The sequence below is a fragment of the Euphorbia lathyris genome, chromosome 9 (assembly GCF_963576675.1).
Source record: "Euphorbia lathyris chromosome 9, ddEupLath1.1, whole genome shotgun sequence".
NCBI lineage: Eukaryota > Viridiplantae > Streptophyta > Magnoliopsida > Malpighiales > Euphorbiaceae > Euphorbia > Euphorbia lathyris.
The window spans coordinates 45,201,092-45,214,099 of NC_088918.1; the positions used below are offsets into that span (position 1 = coordinate 45,201,092).

A 13,008-nucleotide genomic window follows, 5' to 3' on the forward strand; every position below is an offset into this window, starting at 1 on the left:
TTCCAATTTCCGACCCTCTAAAGGAAGCCCGATAAAAGATATAGCAACAAAATTGAATATGGCCTTCCGTAAAGGAAAAGGGGGGGGGGGGGGGGGGGGTTCACACGTCTACCCTTTGGATGGGCGGGTGAATCACCTGTCCTATGGGCGGGCGGGATGTTCATCCGTCCAGGCAATGTTCAACGATTTGCGTCTTCAAATTTGGAGACGGAACTCGTGTTTTCGATTCAAATTTATCCATAAAAACATATCAGAAGGAACATTAGTCATTTTTCGTTGTCGTGTTCGCCAGCCATAATTGTTGTTTGGATTTGTGATTTTGAAAGAAATTAGAGAGAAAGTAAATTTTTTTATTAGAAATAAATGATAAAGGCGAAAATATCCAAAAAAAAAAGGAAACGATGATAAATAATTAGGGGGTGGTAAATAAAAGACAGAAAAAAAAAAAAAAAAGAATAAAACTAAAAACGACACTGAATGGATACGATACGATAGCGAAGAAAGGGGCATCGTGTTTGTATCCTCTCTCTCTTTCTCTTTCCTAAGAAATTTCCCTAGGGGGAGAGAGTAGGAAGGAGATTACTTGCATTGCGGAGAGAAAGATCTCGCCAAATCTGCAGCTCAATTGCCGATCTACTCTTGAGGTCGAAGCATAGCATTCATGGATTCTATACTGAACAAGGTTGGATCCTATTGGCTTGGCCAGAAGGCCAGCAAGGAGTTCAATTCTGTCGGCGATGATATTAATGTGCGTTTTGCTTTCCTTTTATCTTCTTCTTTCAATTCAACATTTTAATTTTGTTTGTGTGTTCGATCTGACTTCCATTCTCCCCATCCTACTAAGCAATTCCTTAATCTCGCTTCTTTTTGTATGTATAATTGTTTATTCGATTTGGATTTTTCTTATTTTTTCGTCAAAAATACTTTGATCCTGTGATGCTTCATTGATTAACCTTTACCAGGGTTTCTATATCTGATGATGGAATTACAACATATGCTAAAAAGTGTCATTTCTTAAAGATACTAAATTGTATTGTAGCCGACAAATTTAGGGTTCCTTATAATTTTTCTTAAGGAAATATTTAAATAAATTTTGATTTGATTCCATGCTAAAACAATTTTAAGTAAGGTTTGTAATGCAAATTGAAGCTTGCCTGTATTAATTTCACCGAGCTTGCTCATCACCTGTGATTCACTGTTTATCAATGTCATACCATACCTAACTACTTGCTAAATGGGGGTGATGCTGGGGCTTATTGATAATCTCTCTCAATGTTTGACTAGTAGTAAAGATGATTGGCAAACTTTGTAAGGGATAAGATAAAATTTTGACCCTAACATTTTTAAAAAAGTGCATTTGTAGTCCTAAAGTATGAAATTGTGTAAATTTAACCCATATCCAAACAAGATCAATTTTAGCCTTACATTATAGAAAATTTGAAAAAGATGGTTTTACTATTATTTAATTGTCACATCAGACATTTGACACTTAAATAACAGTTAAACCAATCATTTCAAATCTTCAGCAATGAAGGGTTAAAATTGATCTTGGACCATTTTTTACATTAGAACCAAATCTGCACTTCATCCACAATGTCTTTTTCTCACTTTTTAATGATGAAGCGGTTCGAAAATAGCAGAACACCATTATGAAGTTTCAAATTTGTTGCTTCCATAATGCTGCTTAATGTTTTCATTGATACACTCCTATTCGGAAATTGAAAAGGTTACAATTTCACAGGAAAGTATATTTGGAGGTTGGAATTTGAAAATACTACGAAGTGTTGGATCGATTTATTAATACAACAACAACAACAAAGCCTTAGTCCCGAAATGATTCGGGGTCGGCTAACATGAACCATCATATAAAACCGTGAAATCAAGTCGCGACACAAATTCTCTCCCTCCACTCTTTCCTATCCACTACCATATTTTCTTCAATCCCCAATACACTCATATCACTCTCGATCACCCTCCTCCAAGTTTGCTTAGGTCTTCCCTCACCACTACATCCCTTTGCCACTCTTCAGTCCTCCTAACCAGCGCATCAAGCGCTCTTCGTCTTACATGGCCAAACCACCTTAGTCGGTTTTCCCTCATTTTATTCTTAATAGATGTAACCCCTACTTTTGTCCTAATTATTTCATTACTTACCCGATCCTTTCTCGTATGACTACACACCCATCTTAACATACGCATCTCCGCCACCATCTTATGAGTGTGACAGTGTTTCGCTGCCCAACACTCCGTACCATATAACAGTGCTGGTCTGATTGCCGTGCGGTAGAATTTTCCCTTCAATCTATTTGGCATGCCGGGGTCACAAAGGAAACCCGTAGCATTCTTCCACTTCGCCCAACCAGATTTGATCCTATGAGCAACATTTCCATCTACTTCTCCATCCGTTTGGATAATAGATCCTAAATATCGAAAGCAATCTGATGCCTGAACAACTCTCCCATTTAGGGTGATTGTCCCTGCCTCTCTACTCCTATCGCCTCTAAACTTATTAATATGACAAAAAATATATATAATGTTATGGAGAAGTGTACAGAGTATGGGTGAGGGCCGTGAGGCTCCCCTTGGGTCCAATTTTCCTCATACTTTGTCAATTGTATTGTTGACGTCTTGTTGTTAATGACTTCCATTCCTCATTTTATCCCTTCATAGACTTGTGTCTGTGATGAAGTACGGTAGCTATCTAGAGTAAGAAACCTAATAGGCTGATGGAATAGTCATGTATTAGGCATAACATTAGTAGTATAAGTACCTCAATGTATCTTTGTAATAGTCAACTGAGAATGAATAAGATCTTCTTCTCCACTGTATGTATCTAAACAATAAGATGGTATTAGAGCTTTGCAATGTGTAATTTCGCCGCTTTCACAATTATGCTTCCTAGCTACCTACATGCTCTAACCAGTACGATCAAGGAGCACTCAGGACCTCATTCTTCTTCTAACGGGGATACATTTTCAGATTGCGATGATCAATATGAAGAATCAGCGGTTAATCGTGAGAAGAAAACACACGATTCACCAAATACAAGTGAAAGACTAGATCTCCAAAATCTACAACTTCTTCAATGAATCACACCTCCAATTCAACAGATACTTTTGGATTGGGATCTCATACCAATAATCCAAGCTTAATTTTAGTATCGGCAATTCTTATCGGCAACGCTAATTATACAACATGGAGTCATTTGATGAAACATGATTTGCGCACGAAACACAAGCTCAATCATATTCTCTAGGATTTTACACCAAAAGACAATTTCCAAAGATATTTTCGATGCATTTTTTATGCTTCTTCAACTCGAGCATTATGAACCGAGTTGAAGCAACATTTCGGTGAAAACAATGGTTTACAACTTTTCCATCTCAAATAGGGGCTCACCAAAATCTCTCAAGGTAGTTTCTTGATTTCTGCCTATTTCATCAAGCTTAAGCGTGCTTGGGATGCGATTCATGTGCTTCAACCAATTATGAATTGTAAATGTGGAGAAGCTAAATCACTGTTACATGATCTAGATGAAAAGGATCCGGTCATGCAATTTTTATCAGGTCTTGGTAATGAGTATGAGCATGTTTGTAGTCAAATTCTGTTTATGGATCCTATATCACAAATCAACGTTTACTCTATGGCTCAGTGAGTTGACAAACAACACTGCATTTTTTTTTATCGAGAGTTTAGTTTGAGTTTGCTAATCTAGCTTTTGAGCATATTGTCCTACGACAGATACTCGGAGAAAGTAGTTGTTTAGATGAAAGAAGAATAAGTCTGATCAGTTACCAACATTTTCTCAGCCCTATCAGCCATTAATTGAGCAATATCAACACATATTCCTGCCTCCCACCCAATTACCACCTCCCAGATCCCATGATCATGCTATACCCCTAAAACCTGCTATTGATCCCATAAATGTCCGACCCTATAGGCATGCTTACTATCAAAAGAATGAGGTCGAAAAATTAGTTGCTGAAATGGTGTCATTTAGCCTAGCCAGTCATGTCTTTCGGCTTTACCAATGCACCTACCACTTTTCAATTCCTAATGAATACATATTTGCACCCTATCTTAGGTAGTTTGTTTTGGTGTTTTTTTATGACATATTGATCTATAGTAGGTCTGAGGAAGAACATATCACACATTTACATTTAGTCTTTCAATTGCTTTCCTTTCATCACTTGTATTGTATGTGAAAGGTTCTAAGTGTGAATTTGGGGCATCTTCTGTGCATCTTAGACATGTGATTTCTGCAAAGGAGTAACTACAGATCCAGCTAAGATTGATGCTATAATCAATTGGCCTCTTCCTACATCTCTTAGGGACTTCGAGGGTTTTTTGGGATTGACAGGGTATTACAGACGTTTTATCCAATGATATGGCAAAATAAGCAATCCCTTGACAGACTTAGGTCTTGTTTGATAAAGCACTTAATTATTTAAATTAAGATGTTAAGCACTTATTTAATTTAAGTGAGTTTGATAACGATTGCTTCTCCACCACTTAAATTGGTTAATTAAGTTGAAAATCACTTATTTTGATAAGTCAACATATTTAACTTAACGTTTTAAGTTAAACATTATCAACTAATATTTTTATAAAAGTTATATCATTCAATATTTTCAGCACTTATAATATTCAGCACTTAAAATTCAGTACTTATTTTTTCAGCACTTAATTTTCAGTTTTATCAAACATCATCTTACTTAAAAAAGACAAATTCAACCTTTCACCACCTTAAAACCCTTATGTCTACTGCTCTTACACTATCACTACCTGATTTTCGGAATGTGATGCCAGTGGTTATAGAATACACTAGAATATGGGCAGTTCTTATGCAACACGAGAAACATATATGCTACCTTTCTAAATCCCTTAATCCCCGTAACCAACAATTGTCAGCCTATGAGAGAGAGCTATTGGCTATTTTACAAGCATGCACTACTTAGAGACATTATTTGGAAAATTCAGTTTTTGTTATCAAAACTGATCAAATATAAAGCACCTATTGGAGCAAAAGTTGCATATTTACCTGCAAAACGAAGGGGTTTCAAAATTATGGGGCCTTGATTATACTATCCAGTACAAGAATGGGTTGGAGAATAGGGTTGCCGATGCCCTTTCAAGACAGAACGAGGAATGCATTCCTAATACTTCTCAACTTGGTGCTTTATCTATTACTGTTGCTACTTATCTATTACACTAGACTCACACCTTTTTTATACATACACCAATGTCTTGCTGCGCTATCGTTCCAGATTATAGATTGGTTTTACTACCACTTTACGAGAGAAAATCATTGAGGCTTGTCATAACTCTCCATTGGGTGGTCATTCGAGTCTTAAAGGTACTCTTACACGTTTGCAGCAACATTTTTACTGGCCTCACATGTCTAATGCAGTCACTACATGGATTTCAACTTGTGATACTTGCTTGAGGTGTAAAGCAGGCCATTCCGCCTCCTACTTCAGCCTCTCCCAATTCCCTCAGGGGCTTGGCACCCCAAATCCCAGGGGTATGACACTATTCTGGTGGTAGTGGATGGTTTCTCTAAAGCTGGTCATTTTATCGGCCTTTTTCATCCATTCAATGCCACTCATGTAGCCCAAGCCTTTCTGGATAACATTTTTTTGACTGCATGGAATGCCTGGTTCCATTGTTTCTGACAGGGATCTTATTTTTACCGGAGTATTTTGAAAGGAGTTGATGAAATTATTAGGCACCTAACTGCAATTCAGTAGTGCCTATCATCCTCAAACAGATGGACAATTTGAGATGCTTAATGATTCTTTGGAGAATTATCTAAGGAGTATGAGTTTTCTCCATCCCAAGAAGTGGTTTAAGTGGCTCAATTTAGCTGAGTTCTGGTATAATTCTTCTTATCACATTGCCTTGAAGATGTCTCCTTTTGAGGCACTCTATGTTGAAGCTCCTAAACTGCCTACTCTTCCCTTACAGTCCTCTAATGTTGCCTCTGTTGAGGAATTGTTACAGGAGCGAGCTAAGCTAACTACTCAAATCAAAGACTTCTCCTCTGCCAGAACAGAATGAGAATTCACAGCGGGAGACTATGTATTCCTCAAGCTCCAACCTTATAGATAGATTTCCGTGGCTCTCCGCAATTCCCTCAAGCTCACTGCCAAATACTATGGTCTCTTCAAGATTCTTGAAAGACTAGGGAAAGTAGCTTACAAGCTTCAACTTCCTGTTTCTTGTCTAATTCACAATGTCTTTCATGTGTCTCTCTTAAAGAAACAGCCTGATCCAGCACATCCTCCTTTAACTATTCTACCATCCAGCCTATCAAATGTGATATTTGGTACTTCTGTTATTGTCTTAGCTGATTGTATTTCTTTATTCGGTTATTTCCCTAAAAGGCTCCTGTGAGCTAGGAGTAGCTAGTTGTTAAGTTTGTTGCATTTTGGACTGTAGTGACAGCTGTGGCATGATATCACCATAGTACTAACCAATTCTGATCCTCTTTTTCTATAAGGAGATCACACACTGTACTAGGATGGGTATCTTATTAATTAATGAAGTAATTCCTATTCCTTCTTTCCTAAAATCTTCCCTCTTCCTTCTCTATCTTTTCTTCTATTTCTGTAATTTCTCAAACGCCAGAACTCAGGTTCTGACATTCACACACTCAAATATCTCAAAGATACTACTAATCTTGTGTTGTTTTACTCCAACAACAATTTTCACAACTGTGATGTGATGCTGATTGGGGAAGGTGGAAGGAGACAGCGCGAGCAATTACTGGGTATTGCATCCTATTGTCCTATTGGAAACTCTTTAATTTCTTGGAAATCCAAGAATTTACTTAAGGAATTCCACATTCCTGTGCATCTACCTATTGCTATGAACTGTGATAATCAAGCTTCCATCTATATTGCAGCTAATTCGGTATTCCATGAGCAAACAAAGCATATTGATATTGATTGTCACATAGTTCGTAATCATTATGCTTATGGTTTTATAGACTCCTTTTGTGAAAACACAAGATCATTTAGCTGATATTTTGACCAAGTCTCTTCCAAGTACTCAGATGATTCCTGTACTGATCAAGCTGGGTGTTTTGTTTATTGTTCCTATTCCAGCTTGAGGGCGCGTGGTGAAGTATGATGTGGCATATAATCATGTATTTGGCATAATATTAGTAGTATAAATACCTCAATGTATCTCTGTAATAGTCAGTCGAGAATGAATAAGATTTTTTTTTTTTGAAATATAAGATCTTCTTCACTGTATTTATACGAGAAGAGTCTGATAATAACGTCATTGTATTTGATTTATGTCTTCTGATGGATGTCAAACATTCGATATACCCCTTCAGGACACGATAGGATATTTGGTCTCGAGAGCCAAACCCCAGGTTGTGGGCTCTTTTACACCGATTTAGCCCCAATTATTGTACATCCATCTGATTACCCTTTCCTTTCTCAAGGGAGACAATTTATTATTTTTCTTCTTCATAGTGCAACTGTGCAAGGGCTCGTGCTCATCTAGCTGATTATTCTTTTAATCAAATTTCAGTGCATTTTTCTTTTCGCTCCTGACACGTTTTTTCTGTTCATCAGTCATTTTCCAGCAGTATTGAAGGGGGAGCCAAATGGGTAGTCAATAAAATAAAAGGTTGGTTAATTCATCCGTTTCCTTTTGCCTTCTTTCTTTTCTTCCCATGATACTGTGTTTTGTTTCCTTGTAATAAAGTACAAGTGTTTCGTATAGCCATTTGCAATTTTAAGCAGGGGGGCTTGAGTTATTGAGACCTACTTTTGTGTTATATATGTAAACATTCCCACCATCTTTTCATGATGATATCAATTTTAATTGGAGTGGATTAACTTCGGATCTTTCTAGGGAATTTCATTCACCGTACTACCTGGAGAACTAGTTAAACATTCATCTTTTTTGTATGCTGTCTAGTACTTATATCTCCTCTTAAACCCTAAGTAAGTTAATAGCTGAGACATAAACTGGCGGGGAGGACATTCTGTAGCTCTGTTATTTTCTAGATTTATTGTTCTTTATGGTTTCCGATATATTTTCTTCTAACTAAAGTCAGCAACTGATCCAAAGAAATCCTGTTTATTCATCTCCAATGTTTTCATGACATGCATGGTTGGCAGCTTTTTACATGAAAATGACCATAACTTTGAAGCTGTTCGATCTCTGGTTTTGAAGATCTATTTTTTTTCTGGTAAATAAATTCACCATCTGATTCCAACATTCTCCAGTGCCATTCATCGGACGTTTTCATGCCATGCATGGCTCTCAGCCTTTTACGAAAATGACCATAACTTAGAAACTGTTGGTTCCATGGTTTGCTGATTTGGTGGTTTCTGCTCTACAAATTGTTCAGTTGTAACTTTTCTAGCATTAGCTTAACATGGAAGAGCTTTTGGTGCACAGGAAAAATGCAAAAGCCATTGCCAGAACTGCTGAAGGAGTATGACTTGGCTGCAGGAATATTCCCGAAAGATGCTACTAACTACGAGTTGAATGAGGAGACAGGGAAGCTTACTGTGTTCATTCCGTTGATCTGCGAAGTGGGGTATAAGGATTCGTCTGTGTTGCGTTTTTCCACCACTGTAACTGGGTATTTGGAGAAAGGGAAACTAGCTGATATAGAGGGAATAAAGACAAAGGTGATGATTTGGGTGAAAGTGAGTTGTATCACATCTGATGGATCAAAGCTCCACTTCACAGCTGGGATGAAGAAAACAAGGAGCAGAGAAGCATACGAGGTCCTCAGAATTGGAGTGGAAGTGGACAAGTTCTAAACTCATCACTATCCTTTTCAGAGTATTGATAAATATTAGTGTATAACCGATCCTGTCTAAACCCCTTTGCTTGCATTTGCATTTGTAATGATGAGCTACAATTTTCAGTTCACGTGGACATGGTCAATTTCCATTATTATGCTGAAAATTGATTTACATTGTTCTCATATTGTAGGTATTGCCTGACAAATGACTTGGAAATATGTGTATATTGTCTTGTTTGAATTTGAACTCCATAATATATATAAAGTAGCTGACAAAAGTTGAAAGCTTTGGTATTTTCATATGAGCAACATTTAGAAGTAAAAAAGGTTAAGTGAGTTGGTGATGGTTGAAACGAAGAAAGAAGGATTTGGAAGCCTCATAAGTGGACCAGCTAATAGCAGCAGCGGGAGCATGGAAGAGCATCCTTGGCATCCATCCTCTCATCATTCCTCTGTATCCATCTCTCTTCAAAATTGTTTTCACAACATTCCCAATTGAACTATTTGAATATATATGACATCCACATACCCCCTGTCAAACCACAACCCAATACATCAAACCATTACCAAATATTCCATCGCCATAGTATATAGTCTTTCTGACCAAAACTCAATGAATTGGGATGTACGACAAAATTCATCAACTAAATATCTAAAATATGATTGCAATGCATCTAGATCTAGTTACAAGAATAACTTTCTAAAATACAAATTTATGTACTATAATTGATTAATATGTCTTATGATCAGAATTACCACAACAAGAAGTTTATCTAATAGTATATTGGTAAAAAAAAATGATTATTGAAGAAAGAGAAAGCGGAGATTTTACTTCCACATAAATATTGCAGTTTTAAGTCTAATATTTATTAAACGGTGTAATTTCAAGTCACATTAATTGAATTTTTTTCATTAATAGAAGATTTGCTTAATTGAATTTTTTTCATTAATAGAAGATTTGCGATTTCAAACTTTATTGGATGACTAGAACGCTAGAAGTTGAAAAATGGCTAAAACATGAAATTACATATGAAAAAACTTATATTTCATTTAGTGACGCTTGGAATTGAACCGTTTGGTAAACGCACCGCTTAGTATACGTTAGATTTACGTTTGCACAGTTTTGTATGTAGAGTCTTGAACTAACACGATTTAATAAATATTTGGCCTAAAATTATACTGTTGTAAAACGTGGATGCTAAAATAGTTCTCTCCAATAATTATACATAACTAAATGTATACTTCATCCCTATTATGTCTTTTTTTTTTCTTTTTTTGTTCATCCCTATTATATCTAGTTTAAAAAGTTAAACAAAAAATTATTAAATATGAATTCTCACAAATAATTAATTTTGAACTTACAAGAAATCATGTTATTAAGTTTTAACTATGCCATATAATAAATAGCAACTGGACCGGCCGGTTGAACCGGTTCAATTATAAATCGGTCATATGTCCAGTCCGATTATACACCTTTAGAGTCAATATTGGTAACCCGTAGTGAACCAGATTAAACCAGTGAACCGGAATAAAACCGGCGAACAGGAAGTACTCTGAAATCATTAAAAATGTAAAACAAAACTTAAAACAAATCCATAGTGGATTTGTTATACTGCATAAGGGCTTTATAAACCCATGGTGCAGCTGAAATTAAGTTAATAAAGCATCACCCAAGGAATACAAAATGAAGTAAAAAAAGAAAATGTTTGTTTTATGAAAAGTGATTTGATTATATAGAAGATAAATAAAAAAAAAGTATACCTCTCCCTTCTCTCTAACCTTATCACTTTCCCTCCTCCTTGCTTTTCATCCGCCGCCCTCTCCCTTCTATTCTCCTCCCCTGTTTTTTGTTTTTTCTGTGTGTTAGTTGTTTTTCTTTTGATGTGTATCAGCTTATTTTAGTTGGATCTATATTCTATCCGATTTCTGGATCCGTTTGAAGTGCATCTGTTGGTTAAGATTTTTGCTTTTGTAACCTTTTCTGTTGTAGCAAGTGCAGAAAAGGTAGATCTTATCCGTACTACGTGGTTGCAAAAGAAATGACATAGATCCGAAGTTTTAAAATGGTTCAAAGCATGAAGATTGGTCTACGGTTGTTCTGCTGCGTATCTGGGGTTACGATAAATATATGTTTCAACGTTTTTCTATTTTAATTGTACCTTTAATGGTCTTTTTGGCTCTTCGTAGTCTGTTTCTTACCCTTATGGATCTTGTATTAGGCTTAGTCTATATATATATATATGAGGTTTTATTTCTTACTATTGTCATCATGTACTACCAATCTTATCTTTTAATGAAATTTTAGCTTTTCCTATAAAAAAAAAAAATATACCTGACACTGTAACTGCGTTTTGACCACGTCAAGAGGCGTAGTAAGAGCAGCAGCTAAACCCCCAGCAGCAGCACCGGCGGTAGCATGAACTACCAGCCTCTCATCACTAGCACTTTCCGGCGACACTTCCATCAACGCCTTCTTCGCCGCTTCATATGCCGCAAAGTAAACCGCCGTAAACGGTGCATTCATGATTACAGTAGTTCTATACGACGCATAAAATGCCCCAATTCCTTCTTCCATCATAACTCTTTTAATGCAATCCCCAACTCCTCTATACGGGCTGCTCTCCAACTGCAACCTCTGTTTCACCATATCCATCGGCGTCAAAACAGCGTCACTAGCAACCGTCGCAAAAACACCAGAGATGGCGTGTGCCGCTGAATTATTCGGATCTCCCCGGGAAAACAACTCTTTACATAACTCGTAAACGGAAAAGTAAACAGCGTGAGCAGGTCCCGCTCCGAGACCCATGGCCCCAATACCGCGATATAGTCCAGCCGGACCCTCAAGTTTCAAGATAGATCCGAAAGCTTGGCGGACTCCGAATGATTGGGGAAGACAATTAGAGCCGCCGAGAACTTGCATCCGGGTCTTGAGTGTGTCAACAGGAAACATGGCCATGTGTTCGACGGAGCCGGCGATAGAGCCGGCGACCATGTATTGCCAAAAGCGAAGGCCATCGTGGGAGACGGAAACTTCGGGTATGTCCGGGTGGTGGAATTCGGGTGGAGTCCGATAAGTGGGAGAGGCGTCAGTGGCCATTGGTGAAATTAAGGGAATGGAAAGAGGAAACAGGGGTTTAAATGGAGGAGGAGCCTAGGGAGTGGATGAGAATCGCTTTCGGGGTTAAACGGTGATGGAATTGTCGCCATACGCTGCAAATTCTCTCTCTTTGATTACAATTCAGAAAGAGACTCACCTCTAAGAATCAGGCAACCATTTTTTCTTCTTCTTTCTAAAAAATATCTTTTATTTTTCAAGAAACCATGACATTTTTGGAATCATGCAAGTATATATACTTAATTTATTCAAATGCGAATGCAATAATTGAAGGATTTTGCCCCATCTGGGTCTTTTGAGGATTTAATCATAACGGTTTGAGTTTACATATTGCCCAGCCTTTGAAGTTCGGGGAAAATAAAGAAAATATTTTACATTTTTTTTTTTTTTGTAAAATTTTATTCATAGTGTTTAAATAGAGAATAAAATCATTTCGTTTATACGAAGTACAACATTTTGTTTATAGTTCTATAGAATAATAGTTTTTTTTTATGAAAAACATAGATCTTATTTAAGATAACGTCAAGTCACGCTCATTACATACAAGACTCCAAATCTGGGGTGGACAATCTTCTATAAAAACAATAGTGGAAGATAAATCCTTTGCCCATTTTGCTAAGACATGAGCAACACCATTTCCGTTCTAGGTGTAAAAGAAAATAAACAGGATAAAAACTTGATTAAGAACTAAAGCATCCTCATACAGAAATGAGAGTTTAGATTGGAGGATACATACATCTTGAAGTTTTTTTAATTACAATCTTAGAATCAGATTCGAGGATTATAGGATTGAAGCAACAGTCACGAGCAAATTTCAGTCCTTCAATCACAGCCACAAGTTCAGCCTCCTCTACTGACGTACACGCACTGATCGATTCGCCCGCAGTTGCCATCAATAAGCGCTCAGAGTTGCGAGCAATTATTTCGACACTGCAATTATTTCCGCCACAACTCCACCCAACATCACAATTAAGTTTAATTGATCCATTAGGCGGGACGGTCCACCTAGCAACTGGTCTTGTGGTAGCCCGAGCTTGCACCTGTGTCTCTTCGCGCAAACCCGTTGCACTTCTTTCCCATTCAGTCACAAATTCTCTGATTTTTGCTGTTTCGC

The 13,008-nt window shown here is 37.2% G+C and overlaps 2 protein-coding genes across 2 annotated transcripts; one reads left to right on the plus strand and one right to left on the minus strand.

The window, feature by feature from the left end:
• Positions 1 to 481: 481 nt before the first annotated feature.
• Positions 482 to 9,073, plus strand: LOC136206615 (uncharacterized protein At5g01610-like). The gene is made up of 3 exons (XM_065997746.1): positions 482 to 748; positions 7,590 to 7,644; positions 8,425 to 9,073. The coding sequence occupies exons 1-3, from the start codon at positions 662 to 664 to the stop codon at positions 8,793 to 8,795; spliced, it is 513 nt and encodes a 170-aa protein (XP_065853818.1). The 5' UTR covers positions 482 to 661; the 3' UTR covers positions 8,796 to 9,073.
• Positions 8,986 to 12,183, minus strand: LOC136206614 (uncharacterized). Its single transcript, XM_065997745.1, has 2 exons — positions 11,112 to 12,183; positions 8,986 to 9,311 (listed from the first exon to the last, which is right to left on the minus strand). The coding sequence occupies exons 1-2, from the start codon at positions 11,874 to 11,876 to the stop codon at positions 9,108 to 9,110; spliced, it is 969 nt and encodes a 322-aa protein (XP_065853817.1). The 5' UTR covers positions 11,877 to 12,183; the 3' UTR covers positions 8,986 to 9,107.
• Between the last annotated feature and the right edge of the window lie 825 nt (positions 12,184 to 13,008).